General features: G+C 38.4%; 1 protein-coding gene across 1 annotated transcript in view; it reads left to right on the plus strand.

Annotated features, from left to right (window-relative positions):
• sppl3 (signal peptide peptidase 3) overlaps positions 1-13,151 on the plus strand; it is a 28,969-nt gene extending 15,818 nt beyond the window's left edge. The window contains exons 3-11 of the mRNA XM_032569813.1: positions 722-813; positions 914-1,033; positions 1,248-1,326; positions 2,547-2,659; positions 3,417-3,523; positions 5,401-5,564; positions 7,429-7,619; positions 7,764-7,873; positions 9,560-13,151. Coding sequence (XP_032425704.1) covers positions 722-813; positions 914-1,033; positions 1,248-1,326; positions 2,547-2,659; positions 3,417-3,523; positions 5,401-5,564; positions 7,429-7,619; positions 7,764-7,873; positions 9,560-9,631 — 1,048 coding nt within the window. The 3' untranslated portion in view covers positions 9,632-13,151. The remainder of the gene's footprint in view (positions 1-721; positions 814-913; positions 1,034-1,247; positions 1,327-2,546; positions 2,660-3,416; positions 3,524-5,400; positions 5,565-7,428; positions 7,620-7,763; positions 7,874-9,559) is intronic.
• Positions 13,152-25,233: the final 12,082 nt, after the last annotated feature.

The raw sequence follows: 25,233 nt of genomic DNA on the forward strand, positions 1-25,233 counted from the left end.
CTCTGGCTGCTTTTAGCACATTCATTTGAGCTAATGAAGATGATATTTTAGGAAACATATTTTAAACCAGATTACTCATAAATAAAACATACTTAAAATACTACTAAAGTATTTTTAAACTTTCATTCATACTTTTAAAGGGTTTAAGAGAAATTGATACATTTTCGCCTTTGGAGATGCACTTGTGACTGAAAATAACCCCAATAATATAAGCTTAAAGTTCGAATAAATAGAACAAGAACTCTATTTTACTTCTTTTTGTGTGGAGTGTTATCTTTTTTTGTGCTTTATTCTTTCTTCATTAAATTGTGTTTGTGACTTGCAATAACCTGTAAACATGTTTGGTTAAACATATTAAACATTTTTAAAAATGTTTGGAGTAAAAGTAATTAAGAGTACTCAGTTTAATTAATTGCTGACTAAATTGGGGCAGAAAAAACAGTTTCTAGTGTGATAAAGCAAGTGTAATAATCTAGGAGTCAACATTTCTGACTAAATTTGCTAGTGTTATAACTGCAAAACTTTGATTGGGATTGTTAAACTACAGAAGATTGCATCGATTTGATATCTTTTTACTTGAATTTTTGGTGTTGTATGCACATAATACACTTCATGCTGCCTAAATGAAGTCCTACTCTGACGGCAAGTCTTCAAAGGGAGATGGCTTTTTCATTTTTAGAAAAAATGGAAAAAATCACACGGTTCTCTGCTGCTTTTGCAGGTCATTAAACATGGATTGTGAGAACCAGGAGAAGGATAAAGACGGTAACCCCACAGCAACAGGGTCTTTTAATAACAGCAACACAAACAACAGTAAGTGTCAAAAAGCCAAGGCCTTTACAAGTCCTGCAGTTGTGTGATTGTCTGCTTTGATGTTCCGAAGCTCATGTGTTTCTGATCTGTTGTTTTCCAGGCATTCAGACTATAGACTCGACGCAGGCCCTGTTTCTGCCAATAGGAGCGTCTGTGTCTCTGCTAGTCATGTTCTTCTTTTTCGATTCGGTTCAAGTGGTCTTCACTATCTGCACTGCAGGTAACTATGTGACTCTGGAGGGCAACATAATAGCACCACACATGTAGAATCATTATAAGGCTTTCTCATCGCTGTTCAGTAGTTACACCCGGGAGAATGTCTTGAAACTGAAGACCATTAGCTGCCCCATTTAACACACAGAAATGACTGCTACAAGCTGTCAAGGTGTATTAGGCTGAAGCTCTAACTGCTGTGCTTTTCTTCCTCTCCTCAGTTCTTGCTACAATTGCATTTGCATTCCTGTTGTTACCTATGTGCCAGTATCTGACTAGACCCTGCTCCCCGCAGAACAAGTAAGGAAATCTTGTGGCTTTTTGTGTCTTGAAATCTCCTTGCTGTTTTGCGCCGCTCACAAACTTTCAGAGCGCTCCGTGAATCTGCGTATTACCATATCTTTGTCAAGGCAGATTTGTAGCATCGGCATTTAAATCTTTTCTCCAATTGTAAAACTGGAAGAGAGTCTAAAACCTAATGTAACTGAGAGTATAAAAGAAATTTTGATTTTGTAATTAAACCGATCCTTTCTTTATACTTTGACTACCTCTTATAGATTTCTTCAATTTTCTGTTGCACTTAAATGCTTCGGATCATCAAACATTTTTTATATTAGATAAAAAAGAACCTGAGAAAAACAAAAGGCAGTGCATAATATACACATAAAGCAAACTGAACAAAAAGCAACATATTAACATCTGAAACATCATAGGCATTAATTACATTTGTCAAAGATGCAGTTGGTGACTTTTGTAAAAATACACAGCGTGTACAAGCTCTGCTAATAGAGGAGAAACAACCTAACGTTACTGGAAAATCGTTTATCCGCTGTCATCTGCAGCCATGTTTACCAGCATGGAGGGCGTGAGCAGCACATACACAAGGCAGGCTGAAGGCAGAATGTCAGCCCATCAATTTTGATCTTTTGTTTATGCAGCAGCCAGTTTTTAAAAAACAAAGGTTTTGGAGTGGCCTAGTCAAAGTCTGTACTTTGATCCAATTAAGCTGCTGTGGAATAACATCAAACAGGTTATTCATGCTTAAAATCTCTCCATTATGGTTGGGTAAAACTATTCTGCAAAGAATGAACCAAAATTGTTTCTTTATGCCAAATGTGTCATAACCAGTTAAGAGATTTGAAGGACAATTTCTTTTCACCCGCTGCTTTTAAAGGATTTGTTCAGTTTGAATAGAGGTCTTCCTCCTGATTCATGAAATCATCATATTGAATCTACACAAGTTAAAATTAGTTTGAGCTCAAACATCAAAGTGTGATTTTTAAAAAAGGACAAAATAAATCTAAGGGAACAAATACTTTTTAATTTGTTGCGATTTAAAAATTAATTTTGTGTTCGGTTCTTTTTTCTCACAGTTTAATCTACAAATATTCTAACAAAAAGGAAATTAAATATTATGTGGCATGCGAAATATTTTCTTCTCCTCTCCCTCAGTTTCCACTTCTACATTTCTTAATCCTAAGAACACCTGCTCTAAGGATTTTCTTCTTTCTACTTTGCAGGATTTCATTTGGTTGCTGTGGACGCTTCACCCTGGCTGAACTCTTGTCATTCTCGCTCTCCGTGATGTTGGTCCTCATCTGGGTGTTGACCGGACACTGGCTCCTCATGGACGGTGCGTCACTCAGAGCTTTCCTCATGTGGGAACATCAACGTGTTAGAAATATTTAGGCTTGTAGCTTCAACATGAGAACCAGCACATAAGACCAACGCACATTAATAATGTGCGTTATACGTTAATAAAATCGTATCCTGTAGCAATTAAAGAATTTGAGTCTCAGCATAGACTGACCTTAGAATATTCAAAATATATTTCCAGGAATTCCTTACCATGTTAGATGTAACTTTATGCTTATTAAATAGCTTAATAGAATCTAATTTTCTATCATCACATGAAGAAGAACCTTGGCCTGGCTCTCACTAAGGAGGTTTATTTAGTTATCATATTTATTCTAAAAGGAATAAATATGATAACTAAAATGACTAACAACATTTAGCTTTGTTAGTCAGCTAAATGCTCTTCAGGCAACTCATTGTCTTCCTGAAATGTATAAAAAGCTACATGTAGTTCTGTATTTAAAAACAGAATTTAATACAGATTGCTGGGCATTTTGTTTTCACTTATATGAATGCAATCTTGGAAAAGTTAAGAGTTATATATTGGCAAAGGTTAAACATAAACACATAAAGTTTATATAGGAATTGAATTCAAAATATAATTTTCTGCTACATATGTGTTGTTTCAAGAAACATAAAATATAATTAGGATAAATAAAATATAGTGAATCTGCTTTGACCTCAATATGTCTGCTCGTTTTTACTAAAATGTGGAAATATGTTTTTAAATGCCACTTTCTTTTCCCTCGCTGCAGCTTTAGCCATGGGCTTGTGCGTCGCCATGATCGCTTTTGTTCGGCTTCCCAGTCTGAAGGTCTCCTGCCTGCTGCTGTCAGGACTGCTCATTTATGATGTGTTCTGGGTAAGAAGTCACCCCACCATGAGCTCTACCTGCATCACTAAAAGGAAGCACAGCCATAAAAAGATGTCGACTCCAGGGGGTTTTCAGAAAATGAGAGCGATTCGGGTTTATGAAAGCCTTTGCTTGTCTTTGTGGCGGCACTTGCTACTTCTCAGAAGGGGATGTAATCTGTGAATGCAGTCATCCTCAGTTTAAAGAATGGCTAGTCAGTCCTCAAGGAACAATTGCTAACTATGGAAGTTATAAGCACAGCTGGAGGTAAGCCTCAACTTTAATAACGCAGAGAAAAAGCATCAATGACACAGTAGTGGTCTAACTACTAAGGAAAACTGTTAACAATACATTTAAAAATTATTTGCTGATTTGTTTCTGTTTTTTCCTGATTCAATCTGGTCAAATTAGCATTTATTTTTCTTCCAAGATGCTGATCTGAATCACTTCAGGTTGCTAATACGTAATCAGGTACTACAGTAACGTCACCAAAATTAGTGTCATGTAAATGGTTGAAATTGAAGTGGCAGCACATCACATATCAGCCATGTTTCATACTTTACATTGGTGTGATGATTGTCTGTCAATTCACTCACTCCTCAGTAATGACAGCATTTAGGGTTAAGAAGGAATTTCTGCCTGACCTCCTTGGAATGCTGCTCCACCACAAACAACAAAAACTACTGCACAGTGAACCTCCACCCGGTTGCTCTTCATTATTTATAGATTCACCTGTTCACTGAGATTTACCAGAGACAAATTCACCTATTTGCTGAGTTATTTTTTGTTTTGTTTTTAAATCTTTAAAAAAAAATGCATCTTGGGAAGCTGAAATACTTAGACGCAGTGCTACTTGACATGATATTGCCTGGTGTTTGAAAAGCAGCCAATCCAAGAGCACCATTGGTTTTTCTTGGCACTGATTGGCTGTCGAGCAGAGACAAGGAAGATGACTCTAAATTGTTGCTGGTTACATTGTTTCATCGCTAACTACATTATGTTCAAAACAAAATTGTGTGCTACAATTTTGTGCTGTGCTGTGGTGGCACAGCGGGTTAGCACGCCCCACGTTTGGAGGCCTTAGACCCGCGGATGTCGCGGGTTCGACTCCCGGTCCCGACGACCTTTGCCGCATGTCCTCCTTCAAAAAAAATGGCGCCGGCTCAGCTGGCTGCCTGCAGACACAGCTCCTGTCGTGTGCTGTAACTGCGAAATAATTTCCCTGCTGGGATGAATAAAGTAAAAATTATTATTATTACAAGTTATGCAGAGGATCATGCATTGTTTAGGGTGTTTTGTATTTTATTGATTAAGAAAATGCTACAGATTTGAATCATTTTTGTTTTTTTTAACACTGAGAGTGGGATTGCATAATATCTTTAAAAAAAAACTTCCATATTTTCAGCTTTTGCTTACATTTTTTTTTTTTTTGGTTGACTTAATTGATCTGAACTATTTATTCTAGAATAATTAATATAATGATACATGTGCCATACTCAAACTGACTTTATTTTTCATTTAAAGCTGTTCAATTAAAGCATCAAAGACCTTGTGTGTCTAAATCACGAGAACTGTTATTACTCAGTTCCCCGCCCCACAGAAGGGATTAAAATATAATCTCAGTCTTTAGGAGTAAATGTGTGTCTAGAAACTCATTTCTCTCAAGGAGTAATTGTTGTTTTGCACTAATTTCCCCATAGATCTGAGCCAGTCGAGTTTTTCCAACACAACATCTTTTACATTTACCGTTTACCCAACTGCTCTAAGCTAACTAGCTTCTCAAAGCTTCCACAGAAAAAAAAATATTTTTTTGCTCGTCATGCAATGAAAAGGCTGAATGAAAGTCATTTTTGATGGTTTTTCTCTCTCCTTCTCTCTTCCTTAAGGTGTTCTTCTCAGCGTACATCTTCAACAGTAATGTGATGGTCAAAGTTGCCACTCAGCCTGCTGAAAATCCCATAGATGTTCTCTCCAGGAAGCTACACCTGGGGCCCGGAATGGGCCGCGACGTTCCCAGACTTTCCTTACCTGGCAAACTGGTCTTCCCAAGGTAACACTCACATCTGAGTGGTGCTGGAAAGTTTGGGAATTTTAACCAGAATTTTATATATTTCAGACAAAAACATCACCAGGTTTTCATGGAAGTCTTAAAAGTAGATGAAGGCAAACCAAATTAACAAATGAAATAAGAGATTATTTAAATGATACAAGAGCTAATTGGGACTTTGCCTCCATCTACATTTTGGAGTTTAATGCAACTCTGCTGATGTTTGTAGCTATTTGCCATATATCAACAATTCTGAAGAGTTGACAAACTTTCCAGCACCACTGTAATCACAGGGGTAGTAAGGGAGGGATTTGTTGAATTTCACTCATGATATGTCATAAAGTTGAACCTTTGCTGGTGATTTGTAGCTAAATACTCTCAGAACAAATGCCTTCATGCAGTTCTTCCCAGAGCAACTTCTGCTAGAAATGCACTTCCTGGTACAGAGGAACCATCTAAGGGTATTTATAGACTGGAGAGATTTTCGAGGCAGTATTGTCTGGAAATGATCAGATCACGTTTGCGTGCAGGAACTTCAGCACCTTGTCTAAGTGTCTGTAGTGAGGTAGCTGCTCTCGTGACAGAGTTCTCCAGCGCTCAAGCGGTCCCTCATCAAAGCCTTACAATGCAGAATGCTCTGAGTCCTCTCCCAGGACGGAGACGGCGATTAGATGTGGCAGTGGTCAACATCTTAACATGCAGAGCTGAAAACAACTGTTTGAGCCACCCAGCACTTCTTCAGATTTTTACTTCATTTGTTTCAATTTCAAATCAACTTTTCAGACCATCTTTGGTTTTCACTAAAGAAAAGAGGGCGAAATGTAAATTAATGTATGGATACCAATCACAACACCATAGTTTGTTTCTGCTTTTCACTTAAAAATTAAAGAAACAATAATATTCAATTCAATTGAGAAATACTTTATCATCCAGGACTGCCAGGAGATGCTAACAGCTCCATATCTGGGCAGTAGAGGCAACATTTCACAGTAAGATGTCCTGGATGAGATCATTGGTTGTTAGCAAGCACTGCTAATCCACCTCATTTGTTTTTGCTGTTCCTCTTTAAATCTACTCTTAGTCTACCTTAGTCTACTCTGTGTGGTTAGAAAGCCGGGCAGAGAGACTTTGGAGTCAGGGAAATGATCCTTTCCCTTTATGATCGATGAAAGAGACGATTTGAACTTCATTCTCCTCTCTTTGCTCTTTGGTCCTGCTCTGTCTCAAAGCATAAAATAGATTTGTGGTTAAATTTGTCCTTGATAAACTAGAGCTAAGAAAATATCTACACTAGACAAATGGGTATTATAAAACTGTTTTAAAAAATCTAGACTAAAATACCTTTTATTCAAAATTCCTTTAGTTTTGAAAATGTCAAAAGTTTGAGAAAGTCTGACAACTTTGAAAGATCTTAAGACTGTTGCACACTATTGATAAAATATTGTAGTGTTAGATTTTTGTTATTCTAACATAGTAAATGTAATAATGTAGTGCATAACATGCCAACAAGTTTATGACGTTTGTAATGATTTGTGATAACAGTGCCCTGAAAAAAGCTATTTTAGTTATTAAGCAATTATTTCTGGAACGCTATAAGATTTTAATTTGTACATCTTCAGGTACTGCAAATATTTGACCTTTTGAAATTCCTAAGATGTTTATAGCCTAAATTATCAGCTGATGAAATCATGTCTCCTGGCTTAAACCTTTCTTAAAGCAAGTCTGTATAGAAACATCTCGGTTTCAGGAAGAGAAGATGAAGCAGTGACGTGTAGATTAGTGTAATCTCCACTGCCAAGTCACAGTTATTCTCCGATTTGTCCGTTCTAGAGTTTCACCTTCATTGCCGCTCTTTGCCTCCATGCAGCTCCACAGGAAGCCACTTCTCCATGTTGGGAATCGGAGACATCGTGATGCCGGGGCTGCTTCTGTGCTTCGTCCTGCGCTACGATAACTACAAGAAGCAAGCAACAGGGGAGGTCCCGGGGCCCGGTAACATGTCCGGACGCATGCAGCGCGTCTCGTATTTCCACTGCACTCTCATCGGATACTTTGTGGGTAAGCAGCCGATCAATGCACAGATGGATGGAAGAGGTCAAGTTTTTATAAGATCTTTTTATAAGTTCGGCATTCTCCTCGCAGGACTGGTTTGCTCTATTTTGTTTATTTCCTTTCGGGATTTTGAGCATGTTTTCTCCTCAGGCCTGCTGACTGCCACTGTGGCCTCGAGGATCCATCGTGCTGCTCAGCCCGCTCTGCTCTACTTGGTTCCCTTCACCCTGCTGCCTCTGCTCACTATGGCTTACCTGAAGGTACTTTTACAGCCCCATTTGTTCCCTACAGAAAGGTGTCAGCTACATTCATCTAGATTTTGTTAAAAAAAAAAATCTTCTTGCATAATGTCAAAACTAAATCTACATAAAACTTGTAGTTTTAAATGGCTTACTTATAGTACCTTGCAAATATTTTGGTACTTCATAAATCACGTTACAGCGATAAATTTAAATACATTTTATTGTTGTTTTTATGTGACAAACCGAAACACAATATCTACATAATAAATAATTGTAGTAAAAGAAAAACGATACAAGGGTTTTCAAATCAATCATTTTCACAAATAAAAATAATAGCGATAATAAGAGCAATAATCACTGAAGCAATCAGAAGACCCAAGATAACTGTGGAGGAACTAAAGAGATCTACAGGTGAAACGATTAATTGAATTAATTGTGATTAATCTATCATTGAAATAATCATCAACTTTTTTAGTAATCAATCGTTAGCTGGACTACATAGACTCTAAAAGAGGCCATTTGCTTTAGTAACAACTCAATCAAAGCGGCAATTACGGCAAAACTGTATAAAACATGTATACATTTTTCATTGAAGTTTAAAAACTTTTTAAAAAAAGTCCTATTAGACATCTTTTGCTGTCTAATTATAATCTGTTAATTGAAAAATCAATCAAGATTTTGGTAGACAGTATTTTTTAGCTGCAGATGCGTCCTTTGCTACAAATGATGAAGCGTACTCTAAAGGAAGGCTATGTTACATTTTAGGTAATAATATAGGAATTTTTTTCTTATTTGAATTATTTGCATCGCTTAATGAGTATCTAATGTTGTGAAAAAAAAGGTGCAAGTTGTCTCATAAAAAACCTGCAGAATGTAACAAATTTTTATCCAATTAATCAATCAGTCATCAGAATAATGACTGAGCAACATGGAAGGTTCTCATAGGTGATTGAGATAAATAAAATCAAACTACGAGGAAAATACATCAGAAGCTGCAAAACAACTTGAGGTGGGCTCATCTAACATCAGGAAAACAACCTTAAACAGCAGAGTGCTGGTTTAGCTCCTCAGAGTCCATTTGATGACCTGCACCTCTGCCCCAACACACCTGGTTCAGACGATTGCTTTACCTCAGAAGGAGGCCAAGCTGTGTTTGTTCTCTCCTAAAGCTGAAGTTTGGTCTCGAATTTTGTGCAACTTAACACAAGTTCTGCAGAAGTCGCCCATTCATGCAGCTGGGAAACACCTGGAACTTGCCAGACACTAGGAATGAGAACCAGTAGTTACACTTTCAAACATCAGTTACCCTCAGACCAAGATTTAAGAATTATTTTTCACATTTGCTCTCTATCCCACCTGACTGAGCTTGAACTCTTTTGCAAAAACAAATGAGCAACTAATTCAGTCTCTACATGCAAAGCCCAAAGAATGATGCTCCAGCAGTCTGGCGACTATAATTGCAGTGAAAACCACATAAGGGGCTGACTATAAAAACACACCGCATGTTTCAGATTTTATGTGTATTCATAAAAAGGAAACGTTTATCCTTTTCATTTTCATTCCATTTTCATTTCACTACTTTGTGTTGGTCTGTCACATAAAATCCCTATAACTTTCTCTGATTCTGAAAAGTCATAGTAGTTTTTGACTCCAGACTGTTGTGTTTGTGTGCGTGCGTGTGCGTGTGTGTGTGTGTCTTTCCAGGGGGATTTGCGGCGAATGTGGTCCGAGCCTTTCCACGCCAAGGCCAGCAGCTCTCGCTTCCTGGAGGTATGATGCAACCCGGGGAACGAACAACCAGCGCGGGGACGACTGCTGATCTTTTCTTCTTAATCAGAGGAAAGGAAAGAGGGCACACTCACCATGAGGCCATGTTGTCATCACTTCATGCTTTCCACCGATCTGTGAAGAGAAAAAAAAATCCCTCAGAAAGGACACCAGAGTGTGGATCACAACGCCCAGACACAACTCATCTTTGCTCTGTACATCCTTCCCTGTTTCATCTCCGCTTCCTCTTAGCCGTTTCTTTCCTGTCCATTACGGCACATCCTGCCTGTGCTGTTTTTGTGCTGCCCTCGTCTTTGTCTCCTTTCCTTTATTCCCCTCCTCCGCCCAACCCTCCACTCAGCCTCCCTCTACATGGCCATTCTCAAATTTTCCACCTCCTCTCTCTTCTGTCTTTTCTTTTATTTTTATTCTGGATTCCTTTCTCTGTGATGAACTAAATGGACCAGGCCTCTCCCCCCTCCCACCTCCTTTTTTTGTGGACTTGCAGTTGTGAGACATGGCTGGGGTTTATATGTATTTTTTTAGCATTGTTGTGATCATTATAATTAATGTTAATATTATCAAAGAACTTTAACAAGCGGAGAAGAGTTGAGGTGTTGCACAGGAGCAGCAACACAGCCCAGAGTCATCCCTCTTCTTCAGTCTCCCTGTTTCATCACCCCTTCCCCCCAATGGCTCCCCCTGGTGCTCCTGCCCTCTTGCTACACTCCCTGTGCGCCCGGCCCCCCCTTTCCTCACCTTTACCCTTCCGTCTTCTGTTCATCTGCTGTCCTTACCCAACAGATAACTATGTATTTTATTTAGAAAAGTTTTATTCTTTGCATATACAGAAATGATGCATTAAAATTGTTGAGCTGCCTCCGCTCTCCACCAGTGTCGGGAGTCGGACGGGGTTGCTTTTATTTGTATATATGTGTACACATGTATTTGCGGTATCATGAGTTTGTATTTGTGTTTGAGAGCATGTTGAAGAGGGCGGTAAACTGATGTCGAGCAGCAAGCCTGACTTCACTCAGATTGGCGACGCGTGGATCCAACTTTGTGCAATAGAGAAACCCCGGAGAACTTCTGAGCATCTCTCACTGGACGACAGTTTCCCGCTCTGATCTTAAAAGTGCGTGCGTGCGTGCGTGCGTGCGTGCGTGTGTGTGTGCAGAAACACATGAGCAAGCGGTTCTTTTACTCTGTTTTAATTTGAAATCATGTTTAAAATGACGACAATAGTCAGGTTTGCATTGAGCTGTGTGTTTTGAATCAAAGGGTGTCAAGCACATGAAACATGTAAACGGTTTATCTTGTAAAAACAGGAAAAAAAAACATATGAGAAAAAAATGTAGAAACTCCAGAGGTCATTTTTCTTTTCAGTTTTCTGCAGACAGCAGAAATGTAAACAGTGTTTTTGTTTTGTTTTGTTTATTTTTTTCTTCCAAATAAATGAATGTTAAATAAGTTTTCCAGTCTTCTATACCGCCTCACGCATCGCTCTGGGTGTTAGGACTGTCGGCACTGCAGCTTTAACTTCTCTATAATTGCTGGGGTTTTGCAGGTGCAGATCGGAAAACTCATCTGAATTTTGTAAATGTCAGTGTTTAACCTCAGCCGATGAAGACCCGACTATTGTCAGAGTTTAAACTAAGCTTTTTTTCATGAAGATAAACGGGTTTGGAAGATATGCATTGAGCAGATGGATGTTTTGGTCCAAATAATGCTATCTGGGGAATTGTTGAAGGGTGTGTTTGTGTTCGCTTGATTTAATCATAAAGTTTGTCTGGACCTGTGGAAGACAGTTATGAATCAGCCATGCCCCTCAGAGATCAAACATAATTAACCCTGGATATTTTCCTGCTTTTATTTGGTATCTTTTTGTTTATAAACCACCTTCAGTCTTGCTTTTGATTAAATATCTTTGCACTGGAAACCGAATTAAAGGCAGAAGTCTGCTGTGCTGGCTGCAATCTTTGCAGTCTCTGGTAAAGATGTTTTACAAAGTTTAAGGTAAATCTTTCTATTGCTGTAATATTTAACATTTACTGCAGATAAACCTCTAATTTGACTAATTTAATATCAAGGGGTAGATAATACCCAATCACCTCTTGCACAATTATTGGCATTGTCTCTGCTAATACTATTTTATGCAAACAGTATTCCAGTTTTCTCTCACCGTTCAGAAGCATCGTTTCTCTACATCATCCAGATCTTGGAAATATTGGCAATAATAAAAGAAAAGGGTACATTCAATTTATGAACCATAACTTTGTTGATTTGATAATGTTTCTCAGCCAGAGACCCATCTGATTCTTTATGAGGAGTTATGATGTGCGCTCTTAACAAGGATCCCCAGGATTTTTGCTACAGAAGTGGACCCACAGCGTCACAGATCCACTAACATGCCTATAAGTGAGCATGAAGTGATCTTCCAACTATCACTTAATTCACCCCAAACCCATCTTATCAAACCATAAGTCAACAATTATTTTTGTGATGTTCTGGAATCACTCCCAAACGGCTAGCTTGTGTAATAACTTGTTGCTATGGAGACCCCAAGAAGGGACCCTCGGCTACATTTCTCTCGCATAAAACTTTAGAGGTTTTATTTTACTTACCTGAAAGAAATAAGCCTCTGTGTCGCATCATATTTATTCTAAAGGGAAACAAAGTTCCTAGAGATGCTGATTACAGTTAAAAAATGAATGGGTTTTTTTTCTTTCTAATTTGTTAAATTGATTCAGTTCCATTTTTAATGACTTAATGTGACATCAGAAAACAAATCGCAACACTGGATTACTTCCCTACTGAACTGGTGCACTCAAAATTTTGACTTTTTTTAAAGGTTTACCTAGAGGTTTTCCATAAATCTTTACCAGTGTTCCCAATAAATGTGGTTGGGCCTGAGTAGATAAACCTGTCTTCATTTTTATCTTATTTTTAGAAGCTAGCTCTCTGTGCATGTTAAGTGTGCAGCTGTACAGTGTATTATTTCCCCACTACAGCAGATGTGAGCCCCGGTACTGAACCGGTGGGCGTTCATCAGTGGAGGAACAGACGCTGCAGGTGGGAGAAACTTTTTACCAGTCAGCTGTGACTTCCACTGATCCTGAAGATGAAGGCGTCGCGCTTTGGACACTGTGCAAAGCTCTGCCTCACCACTTATGGACATGGTGAGAAAATACATAGATTTATATGCATATATACATATGTTTGTGTATTTGCGTGTGTGTGTGTATACATATATAAATACCAGATGATGATCATGTTGATAATGTTTTTTATAGAGGTTTTGTTTTGTTTAGCCCCTTGTTTGTATTTGTTTCCCTTTAAGACTTGAGTTGAGTTTCTTTCCGCCCTGCAGCCGAGGACTTGATCTCTATTTTCACCTGAATTTTAAGGAGTGGATTCTGTGTAGAAGAAAGGCGAATAAACTAAATGAAGAACTGTATAGTGTACCATGAGTCCATGTCCTCCTCATTCAGGATTCTGCTGTAAATAAACCCGACACTTAACTGTAAAAGCAGTGTGTCTCTTTCTTTGAGTTTATGAAAGAGATTTAAATCTCCAGTGGTTGACTCTAATATCCCTGTGGAGACGATGCAAATCCTTGAGAAATGTGTTGTTTTCGATTCAATATAATTTGGTAAAATGGCTTTTGCAGTACAGTTATTAATTATTCATTTAAAAACATTAAGATATGAACATTCATATTTTAGAATTTCACCTTATTTTAAATGTAAATTGTACTTTTAGTTTACACATATATGTGTCAGCTCTGCTATTTTTTTTAAACAAAATGTATTATCTTCTCTAGTTTTTACTTTTTTCAGTTTTTGGGGGTTTTTTTTGCTTAAATTTCCTCTAATTAATGTTAAGCACTTCGAAATGCCTTGTTGCTGAAAATGTGCTATCTAAATGAAATTACCTTACCGTACCTTAAAATTGCCTTTCATCTCTTAATATGGCTGCAGTGTTTTCTCTAACTGTAGCGGAGGGAGGATGCAATACCAGCTTCTATCACCAGATGGCAGCAAAACATAAACTTATAAGAATCATTAAACCGTGGACTCTATCCAGGATTTCGCAGGGATCGATGTTACTTTAGATTTTCAGACAAGACTTTACAGTTCATTTTCCTTCCTGACTATCTTGGGGACATTTCGTTGCTTTCAAAACTAACATGTACCTAAAAGCTAAAGAAGTGGACTGCTTATCGTTAGCCCCCTTGTAAGATAAGCAAAACTGCAGAATCAGGGGGAATTAGAGAAAGGAAATCAGCCCTTCATGGAGCAGTTTAGCTGAAATGAAAGGCGTGCGTTCATCACAGTCAGGTAATTGGTTCCTGCAGGGCATCGGGTTGATATTTCATGAGCCTTGATTGGAAAATGTGCACCTCAATAGCAGAACCAAGACGCTGAGTCAGGAGTTTAGACGTGTTTGCAGTGAATGAAGAAATGTGTCTTTTTTTTTTTTTTTTTTGTGCGCAAGATTCTCGCTGCATCAACCAATCAGTTTCATGAAAACATGCCTCAGTTTTACAGGAACTCTGCCGGTCCCGGTTCCGATTTCACCATTCAATGGGTCCCGATTGATTAGAGACAATCATCAAACTGTCAGACAAATGGGCAGCTTGACCTGGTGAGTGACCAGCACACAGATGGCGGGATGAAGAAGCTGATGTGGGGGATGAAGAGAAGGAGGAGGAGGAGGATAGGGTGGGTGAGGGGAAGGTTGGGGAAGGTCGGTGAGGTCAAGGCGGGCAGAGTCCACCCCTCTGCACCTATTGGCCGGAAAGCTTGATGATTCCCGTTCAGCTTTGAAGCCTTGAAGTGGACAGAATTCCACCACGGCCATGGGGATTGTAGCAGGTCATTTGTGAGAAATTTTTGCCGAGGTGGTCCTAAATCTGAGCTTGGCTGCTGTTTTTTCTTCTAGGAATGACCGAGGCTGATTGATCCCTAAATTTAGGGAAAGGTCATCCACAGTTAGCCAGTAGCTGTGGATTATAAATTATGTAAGAGGAAGTTTAGACTTTTTTTTTTAAGGGAATGAGCATTTTGAAAAGATTTAATTTCTCACACATGTCCTGATTCCTGAGCCTCTCCTATAGGCTCTCTTCTCTTGATTTCACAGATTTTCTGCAGGAGTCTGGAGACTGAGACGGAGGTTCAAATATCTGTGTGGTGAAGCAATTCCATATTTTGTTAATCATCGTCCTTGAATGAAACCCAATGACCAGAAGAGTCTTCCTGATTTAAATGTCCTATTGGTTCAGAAAGGTCCCGCAGCATCACAGATCCTCTGCCATACTTAACATAGAGCATGCTGTGCTTTTCCAAGTCATCGGATATCTTTTCAATCTTCTGTCATGACATTTGTTGATTTCACTTTATGTTTTGGGTCATAATCTTCTTAAGAGTCCGTGCAAATCCATTTTCAGTCTTTAATTTTATTTTTAAAAGTCCATGTATTGAAGAGCTCATATTATAGCAGAATTCCCATGGAGAAAGAAAAATCCCACAGAATCAAAAATCCTCCTCTGGATTAAACAAGGTGCATGAGTATCTTTTCCACATATTCATCTCATCTTCCTAACTTTTAAATATGAACTTTTTATTGCTGAAGTGCTTAAAGCAAAAATGTTTTAGTTAAAGTCGTAATGTTCAGCTTTTTTTTTTATTCTGGCATTTCTCCCAAACAAATGTTTGGCATGCTTTTTGGCAGAGAAACCAGCCCACATCATCACACATCCTCTACTGTATTTAACACTGGGCACGTGGTTCTTTTCAACAAATTTATATAATTTCCTAACTTTTGAATGTGTGTAGAAAAGTGTTTCAAAACAGAGAAAAGGTTTCGTTTTTTTATTGAATTCTTGGAAAGAGACCAGCTGCAACAAACCAGTCCAGCTTGTTCCGACTGTAAAAGGTTGATTTATGTCAGCGGTATAAAAACAGAACGTAAGAAGTGTACATTTAAAAGGCTGACTGCACTTCCACAACACGCACGATGATACGTTCAAGCACGTTACAGCAGCTGGCATTTATTCCTGCTCCAAATAGTGAACATATAGATCGAAAAAGAGCCAGTAATAAATTTCAGCAGCACATGAAGTCAGTCAATGCAGGTAATTTAAAATGTGTTGGTATTTACTGGAGATGGCTCCTTCACATTTTTAATGGCACAGAGGTTCCACCCCCATCCCCTTTTCTTCTTCTTCTTCTTCTTCTTCTCACATCCAGCCAGGCATTCCTGGCTTGTTTAAATAAGGCCTGCCTGCCTGGGCGCGGGTGGATTCCCCTCTGGCCCTTTGCCCTTTGACCCAATGTGCATTCCGTATGTAAAGTGAGGAATTCCTCTGAAGTTCAGTTAATGGGGTTGAGTTGTTTTTTCATCTTTGGGATCTGCCCGGTGGAAGGGAAAGAGCTAGCTTGACGTACAGCCTTATAGGAATGAGTTATGGATGAGGTTTGTTACCGCTTGCTGGTGGTTAGAAATTGATGAGACTCCACCAGAAAAAAAAAAAAATGTTTTCCAGCGCGAATGATGAGAGTTGGGTTTAATGGAGGGGGTCGTGGAGTGGAAGTGTTCAGGTTTGAGAGCAGAGAAGTTGTTTGGTTGTTCTTGGCCTCAGAAAAACCTTCGTAGGGTGGCAATAACAAACCCATTTGGAGCCAAATGTGAACTCCATTTCGCTCACGTTTGGATCAAACTGATCATTGAACAAACTTACCAGTGTGAAAACAAATGTTTTCATTGGCAAAAGGAGGTTAAATGATGAAATTAAGCTCTCTAAAATTAACTTATCAAAAATGCAAGTGAGAGTACTCTTGTTGTATGTTTAGAAATAATAATATCCTGAAATTTTGATGATTTTAGGATATTATTATTGTATTTAGAAGCTTCAAAAATACAATGATTTTGGTTTTAGGATAACAATATAAACTTTCAAAATGGAAAAAGTAATATTACTCCACAAAGACAAAAAAAAATTACCCTAATTTGATAAAATATGTCAAAAGAAAGCTATAGTAAAATAAAGGAAATTTCTCTGTGTTTACAATTTAAAGGTATCTGTTTGAGTGAAATAAACTCTTTTTTTTTGTTATTTCAAAAACTACTTGCAACATTTCTAAAAAAAAAAAAAAAAAACTGCATTAAGAAAATCTTGTTATATCAAGCAATTATTTTCAGGAAAGGAGAAATGTTTAAAACAGCAAAGACGCAGCGTTTTCTGATCTCAAAGGTAGCACAAAAACGCACACATTCAGATTAATTTTCAAACAGCCTTGTGTTGATGTTTTAACTGAATTGGCAGAATAAACCTGGTTTCCAGTCCAAGCTTTCACGCGCCTTGGCGTCTCGTTCTTGCTGCTGTTTGGGTTCAGTCAATCACCTGAGCAGCACCTCTTTAAACAGCAGGAAGTGTGAGACTCCAAAAGACACTGGGTTGCGATGGTTGCTATAGACGATGATTTTAGAGACGTTTAGCAGTGGTCTTCTCCTTTTTTCCAGAGCTGTATAGATTAACAAAGGGAAAGGTTACAAGTCATAAAATCTATATTTAAAGCAACTTTAAAACATTCAATTGAGAATGTAAAACTTTTCTTAAATGTGGCTTTGAAGAGATTTTTGTCCGCTTTTTATTGTAGTTGTGAATCTTGTTGTTTGTTTAGCTAAATTATGAAGCACCTTGCTTAACTTGATTTTCTTTTGATATTCACACTAACACTGACATTGTCTGTTTTGTGGTTCTTTCTTCTTATTTTATTCCATATTTCTTGTTCTGGGATTATTTTGTGTTTTTCTGGTTTTCTGTTTAGTTGCATTTTGAAGCACATTGGTATCAGAAAAATTTCAGTTTAATATTCCTGTTTAAAGTTTCATATGATAATATGTTGCTTCAAATGAGGAACTTTAGACATAGTTGTAACATTTTAACCATGCCTATAAATCACAAAATGCACACATAAATTGTAAGGTTTATATAAAAATTAAAGAAAATGTGCTTGCTTCTTCTTAGCCATTGCTTCGCAAATCAGAATGGAGAAAAATGTTAAGATTTTACAGGCTGTAAATGAACACGGTTTTGTTTGCTGAATGTCTAATACAAGTGTTATTTTATAGCATAAGTGTAAAGTGTGGTAAAAACAATATTCTGAACTTTTTGAGTACAGTTGCTGAATACAATTGAAGCTGATGTGTGTCTGTTTTAGGGAAAATACAAACTATTTCATGGTTTTAGAAGTTATTTTGGAGGCATCAAAGATCTTTAAATGGGTAAAATAAGAACAGAATTTAATTTTTTTTTACATTTTAAATGTTAGTTTAAAACTTCTGAGCTTCAAGTGAAAGATAAAATTTGTCTTCTTTTTTAAATGATTTAAAGAATCTAAAAATCGTCCTGTGTTACTCGACTGAAATGCCTGATGGTTGGAAATGTCTCTCAACTCTGATCATTAAATTTGGAAGTAGAAAAAGCAAAGAAACGTGCTGCTTAGTGACTTATTGCTTTACACAACGTGCCCTTTGAACCTCCAGGTTGTCAGGTAAAGAGCCAGCAGAGAGCCTTATCTCTGTTCCCAGGTGAGGCCAAGCCCTGCGTAGAGACTGGGAGGATGGAGGCAGGGCTCCTCATGCTGTTGTGCTTCTGGATCACTGTACTCTGGTGGAGAAGCCATAAAAACGCTGTGCCACCCACACAGCTGGAATGTCATGCATGCAGTCCATAGAGTCTATTTCAAGAGGAAGGTGGAAGGAGGGGGAAGGTGAGGTAAGGAACCCACTTTGGAGGAGACCGTGGGTCCATGAGGTGGGGTCTGCTGCAGCTACTACTGCTGCTGCTGCTGCTGCTCTGTTGAAACAAAAAAAAAAAAAACGATGGAGAAGGAAAAACCTCTTCTCACCCGCCAAAAGGTTCTCAATTAACATTTTTTTCCCCTCTTTTCCTTGGTGGGAAATTATCAATGACGATCCATCAAGGCTGTTTGGTCTTCGGGCCGCCGAGAGGAAACGCGGAGGGGAGATGTGAGACGGAGGGATGGGGGTTGGGAGAGGTTAAAGGGCAGAGGAAGAAAGGAGGTACATTTTCGGAGGATGGGTGGTTGGAAGGGGGAGAGAGAAAAAAAAAGGAGAGGGAACAATGACTCCCATGTTTAAAAGGCTTTTCTCAGCCCCATGACACCTCACACAGGCAGCAGTTTGGAGTCAGGCCTTTCAGGAGGGAGTGGTGCCGAGTTTGTGGCTGTTTCCCCCCCTCAGGCACACAACCAGCAGAAATATTCAGCAAAGCATGAAGCTCTTTTTTTACTCTATTTTCTTCATGAACCTTTAGGTATATTTAAGGAAATAATTTAGGCTTTGATTTTACCCTACATCAAATCAGGATGTGTTATTGTAAGCCAGATAATTCATTAATCACAGTCTATTGTTGTGATTTGGGGCCAAAAAAAAAAAAAAATGGGTGAGAAAATATGCACAACAGAAGACAGAACAAATATGAACAACAAATGTGAAACACAACAACAACAAAAAGAAAAGTATGAGATTTATACTTTATAAAAGAACAATTTGAAAAGGAGAATAAAGGCAAAAACAACAACCTGAGTATAACAATTTAAACTGGAATCTTTGGTGTTTTAGATCGGTTTATTCTTTAAACGTGTCAAAAGAAATTATAAGTAAAACACAGAAATGCTTCTTGGTATGATTCTCGTTTACTGTGATGAGAAAAAGGCGCTTCGTAGTTGGAAGATTAGCACATTTTACATAAACTGTTATTCAGATTATGAGGGGTTTTTTTCTTAAAATTGCTGTGCCCACATTTTCACACGTTTACATAAGTAAAATAATTCTGGTCTAAAACTTGTCGATGAGCATAAATGTTTGTTCAAATCAAGTAAAGTTGACATTAAAGTAAGAGATTTTAGGATCTTTTGTTTGTGTTTTTTATTGCAGTTTTTTAGAGAATTAAATAATTCATTAGAACACCATCCATGTTTAATTATTTAATCTCTTTTTCCCAAGCATTATTAGTTTTTATCCTTTTATTGTCAATGTTTGAAATGATTCTTAATAGAAATAATTTATTGAAAGGGAGCAGCAATAAACCTGGCTGAATAAAAGAAGAGGTATCATTTGGAAAGCAAATATCTGGTTTTGCTGATTAAACTTACTGATCTCTTCTTCTACATAACTTCTTTTAAATTAACAGGGGGAAAAAACAAAGTTTGTAAATGCATTCAGCTTTAAAGACACTAAAATAAATTACCAGCAATTTGTTTAAACAGGTTGAAATTCACAGCTAAGTTGTGCGTCAAGTGAAGGTAAGGAGAAATTGTTTTGGATCTGTAAAAATGTATTTTACATTTTTCAATCTTTTGGGGAAAATATTTAAGTGGATTTTTATTTCTGTAAATGCAACTATTTATTCTCTACTAAACCAAATTTCTACATTTTAATCAACCCTTTAACTTCCTCCAGTTCTTTCTAAAATTGTTTTGCTGAATTGGAAACCGATTTAAAAGACTTGCGTGAAACAAGAAGCTCCCGCAAATTTAGCAGATGGTGCATTTAAAACTTCATCGAGTCGTTTTAATTTGCCAAGCAACCTTTTAAAAACACACTTTCCTTTGCTTTTTGATTTAGGGACGATTGTTTGTTTTTGTGTCAGCAGGGAACCCGAAGATCTAATTAGATCCCCCCCTTTGTGGTAAAAAAAAACCATTTCCAGGTTACAGTGCAGTTTGTGGAAACGGCCTCTCTGGTGAGAGGGGGGCCAAACCTACACCGGATCCATCCTGCCCCGCCTTACATCAAACATTTTTTTTTATATCCGACTGGCTGCACAATCAGATCCCTTCTGAGTGGGCCGGAGTCGGGTGGGTGTGTGTGTGTGTGTGGGTGTGTGTGTGTGTGGGGAGTAAAGAGTGGGCCCTCTCCCACTAGATAATGCCATTATTTCAGCTCCTCTGGCCAGGAATGCCAAATTTCACAGCCCGCTACTCTTCTCTCTGCGTCAATCAAGACTGCGCTAAAAAAAAAAAAAAAAAGAAAGAAAGAAAGAAAAAAAGAGGGGGGTGGACAGAGGGTCCGCCTCCTCCAGCACCGTGTGGTCCGATGCAACCATCGATTGATCCCCCACCACGACATGCTCGCAGCGTTGCTCCTCCTGCGTGGACGAAAAAGAAGCAAAAATGGCACAAAAAAAAAATTATTATGTCTCTTTAAATCACTTTACAATTTCTAATTCAACGCAGGAAGATGTATTTAAAAACCAGAGGACTCTATAAATACAGTGGCGCCACCCAGGGAGGCCAGGGGGAGGACACACCCAGCAAAGCTCTTTTCATGCATATTATATAAGTATATTTTTTGAAATATGCATTTAGGAGAAGAGAAAGTAAGTTGTCAACTAATTGCAGCAATTTTAAATAATCTGCAATACAGGTTTTTTTTTTAAAGTGCTCTGTTTTTGAATTCCCATCCCTGCATAACAATATAAATAAAGCTCCTAAATCCGTATTATGCCTTGCAGACATTTTCTTTATTTTTTTTTTATTTAACATCCCAGTTACTGCAGCTTTTTTTCACAGAAAAACCACTTTGTTCTCGTCTAGCTTCTGTCTGTACTTTATTTTATCTGACTGTAAAAAATTATTAGCTACTGTAATTAATAATTACATCACATTTAACCAACTGGGGAAAATGTCAGCCAGTACTATATCTTGAAATGGAATTATCTATTTTAGTCGTTCTTTGAGTTTTATATGAGATGAAATCATATTTCTCTAATAAATACACTGGTGATCATTGATAGCCGTTCATGTTGACATGTTGATGTGAGTTGTTTGTTTATTTGTTAGTTTATCATTTATTTGCTGTAAAACTATAATTGGAGTTGGTGGTGACTAACAACTGGCATTTCCAGCGACACCCTGACCCCCAATCGCTCAGAGTTTATTTTAAGAAATGTTTTTCAGAAACCACATTTGGTACAACAATCATTAAATTTGAGAAATCTGATTAATTTATTCATTAATTGATTGACTGGTTGACTGATTTACGCCTGTCTTATTTTATGTCCTTGATAGTACTCCACTTTTAAAAGCCCTTCCCTTTGTGATGGGGTGACACTAATCCTAAAATGCTTCTAAAGGATTTGATGTAACTCCCCAAGACAATCCACCACCTTTGTCAAGGAAGCACTTTTAAAAACTTTTTGGATGCTTGTTAAATTAATTGTATTTATTTATTTATTTTTATTTAGTTGCTTATTTAATTTTTCGGGGGCGTAGAGAGGAGGCATATGCTGTTTTTTTTTTCTTCTTTTTTTCTGATCTAACAGCACAATTTTCAGAAGCTCACTTTCAACCTTTTAATTAAAGTTTTTCCAAAAAACAAACTCAGTAAATGTTAGGATGTTTATTTATTTATTTTTGTTATATCTCCTGTAACTTTCCCCTTTTTATAAACACTTTTCTTTCCATTTTATCACGTCACTTTTGAATACTACACGTTAAGGCAATTCAGACTTTTCTGCAATCTTTCTTAGTTTCACTCCAAGATTATCAGCGGGTCCCAGTCAGGGCAGCCCTTCAGAAACCTTCTAGATTCGCCCCTGTAGAATTAGCTACTGCATTTTAATTATTTTTAAATTATTCGGTTTACAAGCCATTTCTTCAAACTGACACAATTTTCATTTTAATTGGCGCATTTAAAGACTCCAGTTTTTGGCGCTAGTTATCCTCCGCCTTAGTGAGAGCGCAAAAGATGTTTGCGCCGCAGAGGATTTCAGATAGTTATCCAGACACACAGTTGCGATTCCATGATGGGAAATTTGTGAATGGGACACGTTAAGCAAGGTATTCGTCGTCCTGTGTGACGCGTTCCTCCTGCAGCCAATCACGCGGTCCGCTGGAAGTGTCGAACACGCCGAAAGAGAGCCAATGGCGCGCCGTGGAGCAAAGACTAGCGCAAGGAACGGCCAATCAGCGGAAGGCATGCAAACGAAGAATTTGCTCCGGCAGGCTCTGAATGTCAAGTAGTCAAAGATGGAGTCCGGATCTGGGAGGCCGTGTGCTTGTGCAGGGAGGATTTTTCCCCCCGTCTCTTTCTCTCTTTCCCACCTCCGCAGATCCCCGTCCGCTCGCAGCTTTCCCCCGGGATGACAGCTTCAATCCTCAAAGGAGCGCACCGCGCAGTGTGGCTTTCGGAGAAGGGTTGCTTTTCTTTTCCTCTTTTTTTATGGACAACTTTTTTTTCCTCCTCCTGCTCTCTTCTGCCCATAACGGATCGTCCCTCCCTTTGACCAGATACTATTCATGATTTTGGAGGCGGAGGAGGAGGGGAGAGGACAGGAGGGAGAGGGTGTCCACTGTGAGTTGTAGCCGTTTTTGCGTAAAAATGTCAGGAGCTCGGCGCAGAAACTTGGAAGTTGTTGTTTTTTCTAATATGCGACCTTTAAGAGGGAGGGGGATCAGAAACAGCGACGAGAGTTGAGTCGATCCACGTTGCGCTGCGCATCTGGAAGCTCGTGTCTTTAAAAAAAAAAAAAATGTATATATATATATATATATATATCAGAAAAAAAACTTGATCGGGATTCGTGGACAGAGCTTGTTAGGCTCTTATCGCATTGTAATGGCTCTCCGGAGAAAGCGGGGTACGCGTGTGCGGCCATATATGCTGTTGTGCAATCTAACAAGTCGCCTGTAATGTGTTGTAAGCTCAGGTCCTGCGCTGGAGGGAAGGAGAGGCGGATAGGCCGCTCACACAAATGGATAGCGGATTTTTTTAAAAGCCTCCTCACGCAGGTAAAATACAAAACAACAACACCTGGAGGGGCTTTCTGCAACGTGTGGAAGAGCCATGGTGTTCTGGAGATTTCCAGTGTCCCCTCCAGTGTGCCATGCTATCCACTCTGTGGGTTGTGTAACTCTGTTTTCAGCGATCAAAGTTGTCTGCTTTTATTTCAGAGATTGTTACACGACTTTTTTCTTTTTGTTACGTTTTATTTATTCTTCTTGTCTTGGAGCTCAGGTGATTTATTTTCCTATTTTTCTTGTTTGTTTGGGGGGTTTTTTTTAGCACCACAGAAAGAAAAGCCAGAGTGTGTGATGGTTCTGTGGATGAAACATATCTGTTAGCTCGCTGAAAGCTGTTAAAAGTGTGTGTACACCCCCCCACCCCTTCTCTCCTTTTTTTGCGTTCATTCCGTTCTCCAACCTCTCTCCCCTCCATCCCCCCATTTCGCCACCAAAATTAGAATGCATGTCATTCACTGCAGAGAATCGTATGGGCCCACATGCTGGGAAATTCCCATTCTCCCAGTGTTGGTGAGGAGGGGAGGTGTATGTGGGAGGAGGGTGCTGTTTAATTTGGGGAAGTTCATTTAACTCCACCAGTGAAAAGTGATATTGTTAATCTGTCACATACTAACTTTTTGCCTCCCACAGATCCACTTGCTTTTACATCTTGAGGTCGAAACTTACAGGAAGAAAAGCTTTAAATAAGACGTTATGATCAAAAGCTGCAGATTTGTGCAGATTTCCAAGTAATGTCACTACTTGCTTGGCTTGTGGATGCATTGTTACCGTTTTTGTTTTTTTTAAGGCATACATCCTTCAAAAGTGGGATAGACGTATGTCATCAGCACATGCGTTAAACAGCATAAAATGTAATCACAAGGTTGTTGTAGTGAAGAGGAGGCTGGTGGGATCCATGTTGTTGTCCACTGCCCTTTTTCTGTTGCACTACTGGACACTGACATGAGCAGTGCAATATTAAAAGGGCATTGGATGATTGAAAAGAAAAGAGACCCACTCTTCATCTTTGCACACTTTGAAACAACACGAGGAGCTTAGAAAGTTGTCCTAACCTTATCGCCTACCTTATCATTTATGATTCAAGTTTTTATGAGACATCTGCCTCTTTAAAAAAAAAAAAAGCCCCACACGTCTTCTTTTCTGCTAAACCTGCACATGGAGTTTCTGAAGGTGTCTTAATGCTATAATACCAATTTTCTTGTGCTTTAACAGAGTTAGTACTTTTCTCGCTCTCTTTTGAATTGTGTTTTATACGTTTGTGCCATGAAAGAGAAATCCTTTTTTGATTAGCACGTGACCACAAAAGCCCAAAGTGTCAACATGATGCAAGTGGAAACCAAGTGATGCTTCAGAATTATTTTCCAGGTTTTTATTGTAATTTTTCTTAAAAGCTTTCAGTAAACAAAGTCAGAATTTTCTACAAATTGTTTGGTTGCATTTGGTCTTTGAAGAGTTAATGTGAGGAAGTATCTTGTTTGATTTGTTATGCACAACAAGAAAATTGAAGCAGCTGGTTTTCAATTTCTGCAAAATTCAAACAACTCTTTGCTTTATCCACTATTTAATTTATATATATATATATATATATATATATATATATATATATATATACAAATAAACGCAATTTTGAGTTTGTCAGTGAGGAACGGCCACGTGCTGACACATGCTGAGGTCAGCTGCTTTGACAATGTTGCACTACTGTACCATCCATTCTAGCAGTGCAATAGTATTGTCATAGCATTTGGCCTCAGTGCTGAAAATAAGGGGCCCATTAAA

The sequence above is a fragment of the Xiphophorus hellerii genome, chromosome 8, assembly GCF_003331165.1.
Source record: "Xiphophorus hellerii strain 12219 chromosome 8, Xiphophorus_hellerii-4.1, whole genome shotgun sequence".
NCBI lineage: Eukaryota > Metazoa > Chordata > Actinopteri > Cyprinodontiformes > Poeciliidae > Xiphophorus > Xiphophorus hellerii.